Genomic DNA, 19221 nt, shown 5'->3' with positions numbered 1-19221 from the left:
AGGACTAGGGGTGGCAAAAGTAATATTCCTACCTGTCACTTTAATAGGAGGCAATTTATTCCTCTTAACTACAAGGACAGTTCAAAACAAACTTTTTGCACAGGCTGACCTGGGCCTCAGCTAATGGTGAGTGCCCTTGTGAAACTATTTCTTTTTAGGAAGCTGCTCTTTTTTTTTTTTTTTTTTCTGGACTGCTTGCACAGCCATTGAAGATCTAGCCCTTACCTGTGGAAGCTCTTGAGGGCTAGTTATGGGGGTGTGAAATAGCGTGTTAACACATGAAAGCATATTCCCTGAACTTTGTGACTGTTTGGTTTCTTTACCTGGACAGCTTTCTAGTGTCTGCTGACCTGAGAGAGTGGAATATGTAGGCTGCCACTTTGTAAATGGCTCTGGTTAATTACTCATTGTTTATTCTAAGCATGTGTACATTATTTGCTCCTCCAATCTTATAAGCAGGGAGGTTGTGGTGAAAGCTGCTATTGGCTGAACTTAAGGCATCAGGCAACTCTGGGATCAGTTGCTGCCATTGTGACATTGATTGGTGTCACTTGTGGACATGGAAGCACTGATACGATTAAAGTTTTAGTCCAAAAGCACGTGAATCCTGGGAATAGTCTTTTCCTTTTTTACCTTGTTCACGGCAACATCATGCATTCTGTCTTGTTCTGAAAACTTTTTGACTTAAAGGGCAGTCTGAGTATGTCACCCAGTAAGTAAAGGGAGATGGCAACATTTGTGTGTTTTTACGTTAGCCTTAAGCTTTTGAAGCAGAGCTCCTAGATTTTGTCTCCGAATAAGTTTTTCATTATTAAATTTTTTAGTGGATGTTAAAATACCTTGCATGACTTCTTCACTCTATGGCAAAATAGAACTTTTCATTCTTATCCCATGAGTGTGTGTGAGCGAGTGTCTGCACACTTGCAAGCGATATTTAAGCTCAGACACATGTACAAAACGAGAGAGAAGTGGTATTAAGTGGAGGATAATTATGTAGATAATTATGAAGCATTGACTGTTGAACAGTGTACTGTGTGGGTTTCTGAGTGAACATCTATTTTTTCATTAAGGAATAATTTTTCTGCAGCATATACAAGGCCACAAATGACATGTTTCTTTCTTTCTTTTTTTTTTTTTTCTTGATTATGCAGCCAAACAAATGAGAATACTCAGTGCTATGGCCATTATTTCTATTATAGGAGAAGAGAAACAACAGTATAAAAAAATCTAATGCTTTTTTTCTTCCCCATGGGGTTTTTGAAAGCTCTTTGCTGCTTATTTTGTTGAGTTTCCTATTGATGTTACTTTGGTGTGTAATTATTTGAAGAAAGGGTAGAAAGTAAATACTTGCTGGAGAATTGTCTCTCAGTGAGAACTGATCCAGTGGGCATTATACTGATTCCCCCTTTTCCTCCTCTTTTTTGAAGTTACTACCTTCCACAGATTAATAGGGACCTTTTGTCTCAGACTTAATACTTGCATTTATTTGCTCAAACCGGATAACTGAACATGGGTACCAGTATTCATAACTACCATGAAGATAATGACAATTCCATCCTATTTTTCAGGCCATGTATATAGGAGGCTATAATGAATAAAATCACGTATTGGACTGCCTTCCCATACATTACAATTCCTCAGTCAGAGGTAATTAAAGGTTTGACGCAATGCTAAGTAAAAAATATGCAATAATAATATCAAATAACATTTATCGCATTGCCACTGCTGCAATGAAAAAATACTGCTTATCTTTCCATCAAAAATCCTGTATTATAGATATCATTACCTTATAACAGTAGAGAATTCAGTGGCTCAGAGAGCTTAAATGACTTGGCTAAAGCTAAATGGAATATTAGTGGGAAAAAAATCATGTTTATTATGGTCCGAAGTCACTGTTCCTCCTAGTAGACATGATCCTTCCTAAAGCTGAGGTCAGCAGAATTTTTCATAACATGCTAGATAGTAAATATTCTCAGCTTTGTGGGCCATGTATTCTTTGTCATAACTACTCAACTCTGCCCTTGTAATGCGTAAAACAGCTATAGACGATATATAAACAAGTCAGTGTGGCTGTGTTCCAATAACATTTTATTTATGGACATTAAAATTCAAATTTTATATAATTTTCACGTTATGAAATGTTCCTTTGTTTGTTTGTAGAGACAGGGGTCTCACTTCATCACCCAAGCTGTAGTGGTAAGATAATAGTTCACTATAACCTTGAACACCTGGGCCCAGCAATCCTCTGGCTTCAGCCCTCCCAAGTAGGTGGGACTACAGGCACACCACCATGCCAGGCTAATTTATTTATTTATTTATCTTCTTGTAGAGATGTGTTGAATTGAATTTCTGATAAAGTGGGATTATACTTAGATGTACCTTCAAGACTTTATGCCTTGAAGGATAAAGGGCAGAAATATTCCAGGAGGAAGAATGACATAAATCAATCCAAGATATGTTATTTGATAAACCAACTTATTTTGCAAGTAATTATATGTGAATTTCTTGCTGACATCCATGGATGTCTTACTCTCTGTAGGGCTGTAGTCTATGACTATGGAAATTGTGCTCTATTGATATGGAACTGCTGAGTTGAAGATTGCTAGACCTTTGATTTTTTGTTTGTAAGAAGGTGAAATTTGACTTTATGCCTAAATCTCTGGATTTTTTTTAAATGAAGCCATTCAATTTAAAGGAAGTGTTTTCTCCCCTCCTGAAATTCTTTGATCCAAATTTAAGAAGTGTTCAAGATAGATTTGGCCCAATAGCCACCATCATGCAGCTCTGTAAACCCAAATTCCCAGTATCTATGATAGGTCGTATACGTATCATATGATTGTAGAATTTGTGATTTGCAAAAACTTGAAAAAAACAAACTAGCCCAGGTACTATCTGAAAAGCAGACCCATAGCTCAAACTGAGATGAAGGGATCGAGATGTGGAATGTGTCCAGGTAGCCAGCAGGTGACTGATTTGAATCCTAACTTTGGAAGATTTAGATTAAAGTAGGAATTGCTTGTTGATTACTTGTTAACTAAATTCATAGCTTGCATAAATGGTTTTTCATAGATTTGGGGATATTTTGCCAAAAGATACATTCCGTAGGAATAGTAAGGCCTTTGCAAATGCTGACCCTTCTTGAAGGTAACTTTAACCACAGTAAACCTTCTTAGAGTAAGTGAAACACCAGGCAGAACTCAGCATTTTTATTTTGTTTTGTTTTAATGTCTCAGGCAGCTGTTACTTTCAAACAAGTCATTAAAATGCAGAAAAGGGACTTTAGTTCAGCACTCTGAGGTTTGCAAAAGATTACTATTAGGGTGCTATTGGTGTTGAAAGTGCTATTTTTGTATGTACTTTCATGAAGCTAGGCCTGTCTTGTACCTGTATTGATGGTACTCAGAAGGGTGTGCATGGGGCGTAGGTGATCAAGAATCTGCAAACTGCCTAACAGAAATAACTGCCTAATGGCAGTGGATGCCTCTGTAAGGACAGAGTGAAGGTGTTTCATGAGAGTCAGAGACACATTCATTGAATTCGCTTCCGTTGTATGTTCATATTTTTATATAATGAATTGTTTTATAGTTGGATGCATAAATTACAGTTGGAGATAAGTGTATCTGATTAGGGTGGTCTCAGGAAAGTCCGAAGTCTTTCTGTGATCAGCTATAACATTTTGTAAATTTAAACCATCTGCAATGATGCTTAAGTAAACACACCTACAGACCCAGGGAGATTCCCAGACAATTGCTAATTTACTAAGTTTTCATATATATATATATGAAAACTTATATATATGTATATGTATATGTATATAAAATAGGTATGCTAAGAGGTTAGAAGAAGTGTGTGTTAAATATGGTCACTATCTTCCGAAAGTATAAAGCCCGGGGATGAGGATGATAAGAGTGAAAAACAAGTAAGTGTAATATATTATAGGATAACGATATTGTGATGAGTAAAATACACAAACATTGTTCTAGGAATTCAGAATGAGGAACGATTACTACAAGGGAGATAATGAGGGAGGATGAATGAAAGAATTGAGAGCAGAGTTTCCTCAGACTTCCTTACACAATTTGGTAGCTTCTCATACATACTGCCAAATGCTTCTTCCAAAACGGTGGTACCAAAAAAGTATAGAGAGATTCCAGTTTAACTCATCCTCTCCAGCCCTGTGGGTTACTTATTTATAATCTGTGCCATTGTTAAGGAAAGCAATAGGAATTAAAAGGAAGCCAGGCACAGTGGCTCATGCCTGTAATCCCAGCACTTTGGGAGGCCAAGGCGGGTGGATCACGAGGTCAGGAGTTTGAGACCAGCCTGGCCAACATGGCAAAACCCCGTCTCTAGTAAAAATACAAAAATTAGTCGGGCATGATGGTGTGTGCCCGTAATCCCAGCTACTTAGGAGGCTGAGGCAGGAGAATTGCTTGAACTCGGGATGTGGAGGTTGCATCACTGCACTCCTGGGCAACAGAGCAAGACCCCATCTCAAAAAAAAAAGAAAGAAAAGGAGCACCACTTTTTTATTCAGAGTGCTTAATAGTCACTTAGAATTAGGTGATTTAGCAAATGCAAAGTGTGTAATACTGGGCCTAGGATCCCATGTTTATTTTCCCTCCATAGGTTGACATTTTAGAATGTCCATATGTTTATTAACTAAGAATATATAATGAAGAGGGATTTTGTTCCATACTGTATAGCTCTAAGAAACAGTGCTTCTCAAAACAAAATAAAATGTGTTTTTGTTTGCCAAAGTTATCGGTAATACACAGTATTTCTCTTCTCCCTGAGGCTACGGAGGTACCAGTTCAGTAGACTTGAGGAGGGCTCTCTTGTCTTTACTGTATCTTGGGCCTAGTGATACTCTTTCAATTTTTAAGATGCTTATATTTTTTCTTACATTGCCAAGGTTGGTTTCGTTCCTAAGAAAAGGAAATGAAATAAATATCTTGCAGTTTTCACCCATTCCCTCCTATAATAATCTGGGGCACAGGTGGCAGGAGAGAAAGTTTCTAGACCAAAGCTTATGAAATTGGGGATAAGAACCCATTGCTGTTGTGATAATATGAACATAGTAGTAGTTTATGTCTAGTATTTTTAAAAGTAGGATAAAGCACATCAGATGGAATAAAATAGAGTAGAATTGAATAGAATATAAAGGAAAAAAATAACAGTCCAGCATGCAGTAAGGATTAGTATTATTTGAAGAAATCATTTTATCAGTTGTATGTTTACTTTATCAGTTGTATGTTTATCAGTTGTATGCTTACTGTGTCTACAGTTAATCACGATGACAATTACATTTTTAATTGTGAATCAATTAAAAATGAATGTAACAAATGTAAGCCTAGGCAACTCTAAGACATACCCCAATCTCTGCACCCCATAGTTCCTGATGTGTTTTGGGGAAAGTTGTTGTAATAGTCTGTTTTCATACTGCTATTAAGAACTACCAGAGACTGGGTAATTTATAAAGAAAAGAGGCCTAATTAACTCACATGGCTGAGGAGGCCTCAGGAAACTTACAATCATGGCAGAAGGCGAAGAAGAAGCAAGGCATTTCTTCACACGGTGTCAGGAAGGAGAATAGCCGAGCAAAGGGAGAAGAGTCTCTTATAAAACCTTCAGATCTCATGAGAACTCACTATCACTAGAACAGCATGGGGAAACTGTCTGCATAATTCAGTTACCTTAACACATGGGGATTATGGGGGTTACAATTCAAGATGAGATTTGGGTGGGGACACAAAGCGTACCCATATCAGTTATCCTTTCCGTTCTGCTTCCTTAGACCTCCATATCTTACCTCACAACCCAACTCAATCCCTCTCAGTAGTCTGGAAGTACAAAATCAGGATCCTCACTTAAGAAAAAAAAACAGGGAGGCCAGGCGCAGTGGCTCACGCCTATAATCCTAGCACTTTGGGAGGCCGAGGCCGGTGGATTGCCTGAGCTCAGGAGTTCGAGACCAGCCTGGGCAACACAGGGAAACCCAGTCTCTACTAAAATACAAAAAGTTAGCTGGGTGTGGCAGCGTGCACCTGTAATCCCAGCTACTCAGGAGGCTGAGGCAGAAGAATTGCTAGAAGCCGGGAGGCAGAGGTTGCAGTGAGTCAAGATTGGGCCACTGCACTGCAGCCTGGGTGACAGAACAAGACTCTTTCTTAAAAAAAAAAAAAAAAAAAAGAAAAGAAAAGAAAAAGAAACGGAGAGAGAAGTAGGTGGTGTTTATACACTCAGACATGTACAAACACAGTGCTGGCTTCTGCTTACTAAAGTGGGGGCAGGAATAGAGTATGCTCTTTTCTACTTTATGAGATTACAGCTGTAAAATACTACAAAATACAATCACTAAGTCGTATTAGTTCTTTTTTTTTTTTTTCTTAGAGATGAGGTCTCACTCTGTTGCCCAGGCTGGAGTGCAGTGGTGTGTTCACGGCTCACTGCAGTTGCAAACTCCCGGGCCCAAGCAATCCTCCCATCTCAGCCTCTTGAGTAACTGGGACTATAGGCATGTACCACCATGCCCCACTAATTGTTATTTATTTATAGAGATGGAGTCTTGCTGTGTTTCCTAGGCTTGTCTCGAACTCTTGGCTTCCTGTGATCCTCCTGCCTTGGCCTCCCAAAGTGCTGTGATTATAGATGTGAGCCAGCACACCAGGCCTAGTGTTAGTTCTTAATAGCTTCTCCATTACAACTAATTTACAAAAGGAATTCTTTATTGGATAATTATTTGCTCATAGAAACAGTGACCTTGAACTGGAGTTTGATATGAAACATTCTTTCTAAGGTACATAAAGGGAATTGTGTCTGGTCCTAACAGGCCTTGACCTGAACCCTTTGTTAAAGAATAGAAACTGTTAGAAATGATGGGTTCCGTAATAGAAATGAAATCATCTCTATTAAAACCTTTGAAAGTAATGTGTTAAAGAAATATTTTAAAAAGAGTTGATTAATGCACTCTTTTCATATCGTGGGTGAGAACCTTGTGAATTTGCACATTTCAAAAATGTACAATGAAAGTATAATAGAAAGAGGGAATGTAAGTGTTTTTTTTTTTTTTTTTTTCAGATAAATGGACCATTGACTGTTCTCCTGGTGTATTGTACGCATTGCATATTGCATCCAACAATGGCATTCTAACTTTTTTTTAATCATGTGGAGTTGCTATTAAGCTGTCTAGCAAGAAAGGTATAATTATGGTCTGAGAATTATAGAAGGATGTCATGGAGGTTCAAAAACATTAAAGCTCACATTCATAAAAAGAAAATAGCGTGAATTTAAATACAGAAAGCAATGAAGTACTATGAAAACATTTTAATCTCCCAAGACTCCAACCCATCTCCTCCCACCCTGTTTTTCTGCCAAAAACATTATGTCCTGCACTATAACTATAAATTAACCATTTCATTCAACTGTAAAGAACATTTCAACAAGCAAAAATTTAGCCGTTGGATTTAAACAATATCAACATAAAACTTTGGGCACTTTTAGAAGTACTCTCAAGTCCTCTTCTTTTACGGAATTATAGTGCAGATTAATGTTAATCAGCCCAGTGAAATAGATCATACCTTTAATCAAACTCTGTGATTAGTTTACAAAAGCAAAGTGCCAAAATCAAGATACTTAACCCTTAAAGACAAACCATTTTGTACGTATATTTTTATATGTGTGGACATTTTTGTGTTTCCTTAGGCAGGTTGCAATTAGAAGATGAATGCAATACTTGGTAAAATCTCCATGCTTTGAAAGGGCTCTGCAATTCCAGCGAGCAGTATTGTTTTACTTGAACATTTGTTTCTAGGTCCTGTGAAGCTTAACCGGTCCCTGTCAGTTCTAATTCCCTAATTATTGAATGCCACTTCCCATGCAATTTCTTTATTTCCTGTTTATAAATAAAACAGGAAATAAAGATTGAGAAAAATCATGTTGTGAACTATTAATTTCTCAATTTAAAGGTTTTCATCACTTCTATTGGTGTTAATTTGCTATCATACTCCAGGTACATGCTATACTCTGGCACTTTTTCTTTTAACTTAATTGCTTGCTAACATTTCCAGATGTGGAAAAGAGACACGTTAGTTATTCCTAATAAGTATTGTATTTTCCTTTCTCATCTGAAGTGTATTATATTACCTCTTCCTTTTTTTCTAGAGCATTGGTTACAGTATAGCTTTTAGCTGCAGGTGACAAAATGCATTAGAGGTTTATTTTTCCAACACATGATGTTTGGAATTATGTGGTTCATGTTGGTTCAGGAATTCAAAGATGTGAGGGATCTGGGTTGCCTTTTCTGTAACATACTCTGTGTGTGTGTGTGTGTGTGTGTGTGTATTTATGCACATATATAAATATATATTTTATACACACACACACACGTATAGTGTTCTCCCTCATGGTGTCCACTTGGTCACAGTAGTTCCCAGCATTGTTTCCTCATGTGAAAGTTTCCATATCAAAAAGGAAGGAAAGCAAGGTCAGCATTTTATTTACTTCAAAACAAAATAACAGTAGAGACTTTTATCTGGAAGTTCTTAGCAGGTTAACCCATTGTTAAAGGTTGAATCGTGCTGCTACCCCACCCACATCCCCAATTCACATGTTGGAGTCTTAAACTCCAGTACCCTATTATTTGAAAATAGGGTCATTATTTAAGATGAGGTCATTAGAGTGGGCCCTCATCCATTACGACTGGTACCCATATGAAAAAAGGGGAAATTTGGACACAGAGACACACATAAAGGGAAGATGATATGAAGAGAGATACAGGGAGAAGATAGCCATCTACAAGCCAAGCAGAGAGGTCTGGAACAGATCCTTCTCTCACAACCCTCAGAAGAAATCAACTCTGCTAACACCTTGATACAGACTTTCAGCCCCCTGAACTGTGAGACAAAAAAATTCTGTTTTGGAAGCCACCCGGTCTGTGGTACTTCGTTATAGCAACCCTAGAAAATGAATACACCCTCTTGGGCTTTTAGTGGTCTCATAAGCCAATCTTCCCCGGCTACCCTGCTTCCCAGCCGAGAATGACAAAGCGTTCGGGAAAGCTAGTATCTCTGGAGCTTTCAGTCTCCGCAGTGAAAGGCGGACTCTAAGGGCTGGGAAGAAGGGCAGGCGACAGCTATTGAGTGGACTACCAGCAGCATCTGCCACAGCCAGTTTTTCACATGTGGCACATGTCTGGCATTCAGATATTTGTTAAAGAAATGAAATATTCTAAGATCGAATACTTTATCTTCCTCTGACATTGGAAGCATATAAATGGAATTTTATTTTGGTCTTGTTTCTTTGGCATTTTCCAGCTTTAAACTACCATTGCCAAAATAGAAGATATCTCATTTCTAAAAAAAAGTTTCCATCTTTTAAAAGTTTTTCCTAAAGAATAGTGGGGCCTAGAATATGGATCTTATTTCACTGGCGGCATATGATTTTACTTTCTTTGACCCCGGCTAGAGCTCATTCTGTTTGGGTTTGATGCCTTGCAAGTGCATAGAATATTCCTTTCTAAATCCATGTCCTCTTAAATTCTGTCTTTAATTGCATTGCCTACCCTTACACCCTGTTGTGATTTACCCTGTGTTTTGAAATGCACTGCTGGCTTTTGTTTTCCATGTAGATATGACGTAAATCAGCAAGGAAAAATAGGACATGCTTTCCTGTTCCCTAGGAATTTCAGATACCATCATTGTCTTTTAGGAATTTCATTTCTTTTAGTAGAGTAATGCAGCTTGCCCAGAATCCCCTGTCTATGTTTTCTTTGTCAGTCTTCATAAAAATTGTATAGAGTATGACCATTAGAATTGATCGTCTGCGGTTTGATCTTTTACATGACATTACCTTAGGAGCTCATAAAGCTTGTACTTACATCCAAAGGGAGTTCTATTCCTTGTTGCCTGTAGGTGTTTGGGGGGAAAAATAACACCTTAGGATTGGATTTTTGGACTTATTAGTCCTGCTCGGAAGTGTGATATGCCCCTTATTTTAGGTTGTACATTTAAAATGGAGCTTTGGAGCCAGACTAGCATGTCAAAAAAATGCACCTGTCACAAAAAGTAAAGTTTAGCATCAATCTGAATGTTACATTGAATCCATTAGTTAGGCAAAAGGCCACCTTCTGTTTTCAGACAGGGTGCTTTTTACTGGTTATGAATAGCTATGTGAATAGTCAAGGCTCTGTCTTTCTGAGGATCAAAATTCATTTTGAAGAAAATGTTGGATAATTTCTTTTAGATTAGCAGAGACTTCAGAATCTATTCCTTTTAAGTTTATATTGCTGGCAAGAGACTAGAACATGAAACCCCAGCATCTCTCATCACCTATTTCATTCCTGTGAAGCAAGATTGAGTGGCCTTGTCTCTTTTCTGAGTATGAAGCATGCACTGACCTGTCACGTTTGATTATTATTTTGCACTTACTTTTTAAGAGGCGTTGGAGGCTCCCAAATGGCTGCTGATGAGCTGAAAGCCTTTAGGAGCCTTACATTTCAGAGATGGCAGATATGTGCCTCATAGGCCGTTAACTCCAGCGCCATCAGGAAATACTGAAGTTGAAAAAGCAGGCTGTTGGTTAATTTTCACCTCTGACCATATTGAGAACAGTGTGGCTTCATGGAAAGGGAAACAAACCAAGAATATGAGGGCTAGGGTTCATATCAGGTCTTTCACCAAGAAACTCTGTTACTATGGTCAGGTCATTTAACCTTTCTAGGCCTCACTTCTTCTGGGGAAGCCAAACCATGTGCAAGGTGAGAAGATGAGCTCTGAAATTAAAATCTTAGCTTTATCAATCACTAGCTGTAAAATAGTATCTGCCTCATATAGTTATTATGAGGATTGTCTCATTCATCTTATTCATTCTACAGACACATATTGAATATCTACCATGTTCTAGGAGCTGAGTATACAGCAATGAAATTCGATACAAATAAATAACAAACACATACATAAGCATGTGTAGTGTTTATGTAGAAAGATCTCGTGAGGTTGTGAGCTGTGCTTTGATATATGTGACTGGTGGAAATGAAGGGTGTATAATGACTTTAGATGAGGGAGAATGCGGATGGTCACATTTAAGCTGAGAAGGTGACATTTATGCTAAATTCTGAATGACAAAAAGAAATCAGAACACAAGAAGAACAAGTGTGTGAGCCCAGAAGTGACACGAAGCTCAGCGTGTCTGAGAAGCAGGAACGAGAGCAGTGTGGCTAGACCTCAGAGATCAGGAGCTGGGGTCGGGGAGCTTGAGATAGGAGAAGCAAAGGATGTAAATAGCTGCTTAGTGTGCCTGGCACATAGTTCATGGTGCCTGGTTCAATAAATGTTAGCAAATTAGTAGTTATTATCCTTCTCTCAAAAGGATCTCAGAAGAAAATGCTCCTGGTAGTTTAACATTTTTATTTAAAATTAATAGTGGCCTCTGGAGAAGCCATGTAGCATCATTTGGGACATGACTTTTATTAGATAATGATGGGATGGACATTTGAGTTTTTATTGTGACCACTTGGAGGAAATTTTTTGAACACCTCTCTTTGCCTTTTTCGTTTAAACCACTACTTTCTTATCTCTACTAACCTTTTTTCTTTTGGTTTATCTCCCCAACTTTCCTGTTATTTCCAAATTTATACCATTATGTTAATGCATTATTGCTTTCAAGCTGTACATACATCAGAATTTGTCAGAAAAAAAGATGCTATCCCATCTCATAAATAATGAAATATATGTTATCAGAAGTAAATCAGAAGCTATTGCACTAGAAAAATGTTAGGAAATGTTCACTATATTTACAAATATTTGTAAAGAGACATCACAAATATTTTCGACTTTCTAGGATGATAAATTCAATTAATAGAACAGAATGTCATTTTTGTTTTTACTTATTATTTCTATTCAGTGAATTGGTTGAGGGGCAAAAATGAAGAAAATAGCAATATTGCCTCTTTTAAATTAGGGGTGTTAGTAGCAATTTTAAAATCCATTTCTTCTGGAAGTTGCTCTTTCCTAAAAAGGGAAACGGAAGCTTTTTTTTTTTTTTCGTTTGTCAATTTCCCCTGATAGATAAAAGTAATGATCAGGTAAAGATCAGAGACTAAGGGGGATAGCAAGCTGCTTTCTTAGAGGATGGTGGGGATTAGGAAGGGCTAATTGTGCGGTGATGTTATGGTGCAAAGTTGCCCCGAGTCAGGTGAGCTGTGAGCTTGCCCTCACTTCTAACAGTCTTTGAGTTCAAGAAGTTTCCAAACTATCCTCATTTTTGATAATTTGCTAAAAGGACTTACAAACGTTGCTGAAAACTGTTATACTCACAGTTATGTTATTTATAGGGAAAGGATCCATACTAAAATCAGCTAGAGGAAGACACTCATAGGACAGAGTCTGGAAGGTTTCAAATGCACAGCTTTTATTGTCCACAGGACATCTGACCCTTCCGGTATCGATGTGTGACAATACTCAAGGAGTATGATAGCCCACCAGGGGAACTCGTTGAGCCTCCATGTCTAGAGTTATTTATTGAGACCTCATTATGCAGGTGTGACTGACTGGTTGCACATGTGGTTGAGCTCAGTCTCCACGTCATTTGAAACCATGTGACCCAAATCTCTCACCCTTAATCACATGGTTAGTCTGTCTGATGTGGCCAGTTTCCAACCCAAGACTGTTGGGTGTGGCTGGCCCCACCCTAACATCTAGTTTGACCAGTCCCCTTCCTAAACAGACATTTCAATCAGCTATGGCATAGATTACCTCCTGGAAGCTGAGGGCAAAGATCAGACCTAGGGTAAGGCCAAATTCCTTACATAAAGGGTGAGAGAGTATCCCTGCACAGACTGGAATCCATTATTCTAAAATGTGTGTTTTACATTCTGCGAAGCTGTGTGAACTTGCTCATGCCACCTAACCACTCTTAGGCGCAGCGTTTGTCTTCTGTTGGGAATAATTATGGCATTTACCTCACAGAATTTTCTGAGGATTAATGAACACATTTGGCAACATAGAATTTACTTTAGAATTTCAGCTTTAGCAGCTGCTATTTTTATCCTTTCAATGATTATTGTAATCATATTGTTATTTTATTGTTGTTACGCTTATGGTAAATATTTTTATTAATGTTAACTGCTATTTGAAGTAGCCAAAATGCCAGTTCATTGTTTTAGGGCCTTTTTTGCTGCTTTTTGATCTCGTTTTCTTTGTCTGACTTTTCATGGATTCTTTGTCTCTTAGTCTGTTTATTCATTCTCTGAGTTAATAGAGACTCCTCTGTAATTTTGCTGAGCATTCCAAACAAAATAGGAAAGCAAAGAGCTTTTTTTGGGGGGGCGAATTTGTTTGTTTTCAGAAATGCTATGGCAATGATTATACAACTGCAGTCCCATAAGCATTTGGTGGTGGCATTATCTTGTTCTTTTTCAAACACGTAGCACAATAGAGAGATTTGTTTTTTGTCTGTATGTGGAAATTCTCCTCAGAGAACGTTCAAGTTCTCTTAGCCAAAGTAGAAACATCTTTAAAAAGACACTTGTTCAGTGCTGTATCTTTCTCTTCAATTTGCTAATAATAAAATGGACATCCCACCAAATATTGAGTGTTTTTCATTCCAAATGGAAAAATAACATTGTCAAGCTTAAGGTTTGCATGCCAAGCCGATTTTATGAAAATACTCAGGTATTGAATTAGTTTTTTTTTTTTTTTTTTTTTTTTTTTTGAGACGGAGTCTCGCTCTGTCGTCCAGGCTGGAGTGCAGTGGCGCTATCTCGGCTCACTGCAAGCTCCGCCTCCTGGGTTCACGCCTCACATCATTCTCCTGCCTCAGCCTCCCGAGTAGCTGGGACTACAGGCGCCCATCACCACGGCCGGCTAATTTTTTGTATTTTTAGTAGAGACGGGGTTTCACCGTGTTAGCCAGGATGGTCTCGATCTCCTGACCTCCTGATCTGCCCGCCTCGGCCTCCCAAAGTGCTGAGATTACAGGCATGAGCCACCGCACCCGGCCATTGAATTAGTTTTGAATTCAGCTTTAGTTTGGCAAAAAGGCTGTGCCAAAAAACTTGCTGTAATAGTTTATTCACCAATCTACACTTAGATGTAGTTTGTTGTAATAAAAAGTAATTGCTGCAGTATGAAGTGATCTTAATATGGCAATATTTTTCATACCAACGTTAGTTCTCATAGAGGTGGTACTATGCTGTTGAGTGGGTTGATTCCCTTTAACAAAACAATGTCTACAGAGCATTTCGCTTTGTAGGCAAATGGAGCAGTACTAGATTTTTACTAGTTGCTTGTTTTCTTCAATGCTGGAATGTAACTTTTTACAATGCCTTTTACTGATTATTATTTTTTGGATGTCTCCCACCCATATAGGTGAGCTTCTCTTACAAGGCCCTGTGTTTATCAAAGAACCTAGCAACAGCATTTTCCCTGTTGGTTCAGAAGATAAAAAAATAACTTTAAATTGTGAAGCAAGAGGCAGTCCGTCACCTCATTACAGGTACAGTGAAAAGTTTGAAAATTCAAATAAAAAAAACTAAACACACTTATGTGGTGATTGTGAATTTTTTTTTGCTTCAATATATTTATGCCATCAGTAAGAAAAAAATACTTGAAGCTATAGTTGTATGATATATTCAACAGATTTAATATATGAAGATTTAAATCTATATGTAGGATATATTTGATTAATTATTGATCATGGCAGAATCCCTAAAGTAAATAATGTCTTTTCATGGATTGGTAGTGCAATTTAATTTATAAACTTGGATTTACATGTACTTGTCAAGAACACATTCATTGTGGGGATGAAATTATGTTTTAAAGTTCATTTGAAATCATAGTTAAACAAATACTTCTGTGTGTCACCTTTTGTTCGTTTACCATTTTACTGGATATGTGCTTGGAGGTTCAATAAGTGTGGAAGAATAAAATGTATTCTTACCAAAGTCATTTTAATGATTTTTGAAGAGAAAACATATTTCATTTGTTAGATGTATATCAAGTTAAAGTCTATATTTTTAAGATTATATAAGCAATTCCTCTTCACTGAAAACTTTCAAACATCATGCAAAGGTATAAGGAAAAAAGAAAAAAAAATCCATACTCCCACCACCTTAAGAAAAAAATATAGATATTTTGGGGATGATGATGGATTATTTGGATCAGATGGGTATTTGTATTATTAAATAACCCAGGATTAATCATTTTTACTCTTAGGAGTGCTTGGGAGACCGACTGTCATGAAGAGATGAATTATTTATAAATTACATGCTGCATTCTTATAAGTGGTTGAAAGAAAGCATTCAAGACACCTTTAAAATAACACAGTCTTTCATGCAATGTGAACATCTACTACGAAAACCCCATTCATATTATTAGTTTGCTTGACAAAACCTTTTCTATAATCTGCAGAATAAGCAAACTTCAGCCAGAATTAATAAAATTTTAAATGTTTAGAGTTGTAATTTAGATCTTATTGAGCCTCTATTGTTGTCTTAAACTATATAAATAATTGAAGCCAATAGTCATTGGTAAATTGGGTCAAGATTGGGGTAGAAGGTAGGTTTTGTAGTTTTGCATCTGGAAGTAATCAAGATGAGTCTCTTTCAACAATATTTACCAACATATTTATTGAGGCCCTATTGTATACTTCAACAAAATAAGCATTATAATTCCAGGTTACTGATTAGAGTTGGCAAAGATGAGAAAAAGTTTTTCTCTGCCTCTACCTCTTTCTATAGAAATAAGAAAGTTATTTAATAAAATCATTTATAAAAGGAAGAAACTATTTCATGAACTAGTTCCATTAATCACACATAAGCATATGCAACATCTGGAAATATTTTCTTCTTATGGGGAAAGTTGAGCAGATCAGCTTAACAATATTTTTTTCCAGCATTTTTGTAAGGCATTCTAACACCTTTTAAATGCATCTGTTTGTTTCTCCCTGAAATGAAAGATTATTCTCATAGACATAGCTGTAAATATGATAAAGCAGCCATGTGAATGACTCGTGTGGGCTATTTTTCTGTTGTCAGTAAAGTTGTATTTCCTGGTGTTTATCATATGAATAATTTGGTGATAAATGTGTTCACCTGAAAAGTTGTCAAGATACAAGATTTAGTGATATAGGAATGTATTTCTAAATGAATAGATTAATTATGTTTGTATAGTTTTATCAAATAGCCAAATGTCTTGAGCTTAGATATCCAAAAATAACCTTGTGTAGTAATTATGTCTTTAAATAATAGGCGCCTATTGTAATGCCATGGAGTCTGTATTTAAATATATTGATAACATGTAAAATGTTGATAAAGAAGTTTCACTGTTTGCATAGTGATTCTTGTTTTATTATACTTCCTGGGATATCATCCTGGCATTTATATGTTGCAATTTTAACAAAATCTGTTACTGAGACTAGGAGATATGTGATTTGGGCTGATTTATTAGTTTTAGGTTTGATAAATGAAGAAATTTAACATGTTTGGTATTGTTTGATGATTTTTGGTTTGTAGCCAAATAGAGCAGATACTTTCATTATAACTTTAAAAATTTTCTAAAATTAAGATTTCTAACCAATATGAGATTTCACTTAAACTAAAAGTTTATGACCACTAGAAATTGAGACCTAGAAAACACAAGAGAAGCTCCTTTCATTCTAAGAAATATCAGACTTGGTTTTAACAAGAGACAACCCCTTGTTATTCATGTTATCTGAGTAAGAAATAGATTGTGCCACTGCAGTAAATGGAGTATGGAATAATGTGGGTTGTAATGACAAATTTATCTTTTTAGATGACATCTTTATTTTTGGCCTATTTTTTCCTACCTTTTAATTTTAATATTCAACTAGGTAATATTTCACATTATTCTTTAAAATGGTCTGGAATAAAATATGCTTGCCTATTCCTATTTTTTTTTTTTTTTTTTTTTTCTGTCACCCAGGCTGGAGTGCAGTGGCACAGTCTCGGCTCATTGCAAGCTCCGCCTCCCGGGTTCACGCCATTCTCCTGCCTCAGCCTCTCTGAGTACCTGGAACTACAGGCGCCCGCCACCACGCCCGGCTAATTTTTTGTATTTTTAGTAGAGACGGGGTTTCACCGTGGTTTCGATCTCCTGACCTCGTGATCCGCCCGCCTCGGCCTCCCAAAGTGCTGGGATTACAAGCGTGAGCCACTGTGCCCATCCCCTATTTTTTTATTGTCCTTCAAAAATCACAAATAAATACTATAAATATATAATGACATCGAGGACATAAAAAGGAAGAATATGGTGGATTTTTTTATATGAAGTCAGAAAAAGTATTTTTTAACATATATAATCGTAAATATAAGCAGATTGATAGAGAGACAGCCAAGGAGGAATATTAAGGAGCCATGTGAAACCACTTGTTAAAGGCAATCCATACCTGTTTTTAAGGATTCAGAATAAAGTTAAAGAATCTTGTAAAAGAATGTCCTTTGAAATCCCAAATCCTGCCTTATAGACTGATGCCAACTTGTGTGAAGAGTGATCTTGTCTTTGTTTTTATCCCATCAGGTAAAGAGAACTCTTAATTGGCCATGTTAGAAATCCAAAAGTTCAGAAATTCTCAAGAGAAATTATTTGTCTTAGGGTTTAATTGAGGATTTTATTCTTTCTTTTGCATTTCCCTGCCGGAGCCCCAAAGCCTATATTTAAAGCTTAATTAGTATTCAGTCTCATTGTAATTGCTGATAGTACTGAAGGAGGTTACCCTGAGGAAGTATTAATACTTTTTCTAAATGGGAAAGATTTTCTTCCACTTTTTGTGGGGTTAGAAATGTCCAACCAACTAATGCTAAGATGAAAGACCACAAATAGGAGAATCCCTGGTCGCTGCTGCTCGTGCCATTTAAAGGGGCCACGTGTTTCAGTGAGATTGGGGTGAAATAGATACATGCCAACAGGGACCAGGCAAATAACAACATTGAAAGAGGAAGGCCTGCCTGAAGAACATATAGACATATAGAATAATGACTGGAAACTGTCCATCATTCAGCCCTAAGCCTATCATTATGTGGTCTAACTGCTTCTCAGCACTGGCCAATTGTTACCATCTAGGAATCCTGGTCCGGTATTACCAAAACTTTCTAAGAGAGTTTTAAAATTTAGATATTTTCATTTTGGAATCTCTAACTTTACTGTTAACTCTGTTTTTCTTTTAAAACATAATGTACACCAAAAAAGGTAAGTCGAAGTCTGAATGTGTCCCATGTGGGCCTTGTATTTCCAACTTTTAGTCTAGCTCAAGACTTAGAGGTTTGCTGTCCAGTATGGTAGCCAGTAATCACATGTGGCCCTTGAAATTTAAATCAATTAAGTTAAATTAGAAATTCAGTTGTTCAGTCACAGAAGCTTCATTTCAAGTGCTTGGTAGCCACGTGTGGCTAGTTGCTACTGTATTTGACAGTACAGATGAATATGTCCAGGGTTGCAGAATATTTCAGGTCGACCTCCTGTCCCACAACTCTTTTCTATAAATGCACTTTCATTTTTCTCTCTTCACAAGGAAGTAAACAGAACATTATTCTCTTTCAGCTCTATAGGAACAGGTAAACAATTTTAATAGAGTGTAAGGAATCTTGGATACAGAAGTTGTAAGGGCTAAATATAATTGCAAAATGGAGGTCTTTCCTGGCCACAGTTGCCCTTAAACATGGTTCTCTACAATGGAGTCACATCCTGCACATATTTAATTTACTGATAGTCAACTAAATGCATTCAGTATAAGAAAGAAAGGGAAAATAACATAATACGCTAATTTCTGCTAACCATTTATTCAAGGAGTGGATGTAAGGACGGGAAGTCTGAGTTTATTTCTTGTCTGTATATTGACACATAGTAATATATATCTAGGCATACAGAGTACTATACATAGTACTGTATTTGGCTAGATATATATATATATACACACTATGTGATGCTATCAATTCTATATACATATAGTGTTCCATTTTTTGAATATATAGTACATATATAGTGTATGTGCTGTATATGCTATATAGTCTGTATCATAATATAGCATATATGTGACATTTTGAAGCATAATTTTGATTATACGCAATTCATCCTTTACATATTTCTTATTGCTATGTAAGATCTGATATCATTATTATTTTACTTTCATGCCTCAAGGCAAGATGAGTCATTGTTCCTCTAAATTATTTTGGCACTTAAAGAAATGAAATCCTTTTTGTCAGATTTC

The 19221-nt window shown here is 36.9% G+C and overlaps 1 protein-coding gene across 2 annotated transcripts in view; it reads left to right on the top strand.

The window, feature by feature from the left end:
- CNTN3 (contactin 3) overlaps positions 1–19221 on the top strand; it is a 348715-nt gene that overhangs the window by 98641 nt on the left and 230853 nt on the right. For both annotated transcript variants that reach the window (XM_032149509.1, XM_058437166.1), the window contains exon 3: positions 14367–14493. In XM_032149509.1, the coding sequence (XP_032005400.1) occupies positions 14367–14493 (127 nt within the window). The remainder of the gene's footprint in view (positions 1–14366; positions 14494–19221) is intronic.

This window comes from Hylobates moloch, unplaced genomic scaffold, assembly GCF_009828535.3.
Source record: "Hylobates moloch isolate HMO894 unplaced genomic scaffold, HMol_V3 SCAFFOLD_4, whole genome shotgun sequence".
NCBI lineage: Eukaryota > Metazoa > Chordata > Mammalia > Primates > Hylobatidae > Hylobates > Hylobates moloch.
Note: the sequence above shows the minus strand (reverse complement) of the source record. Positions and strands in the feature narration are given on the sequence as shown.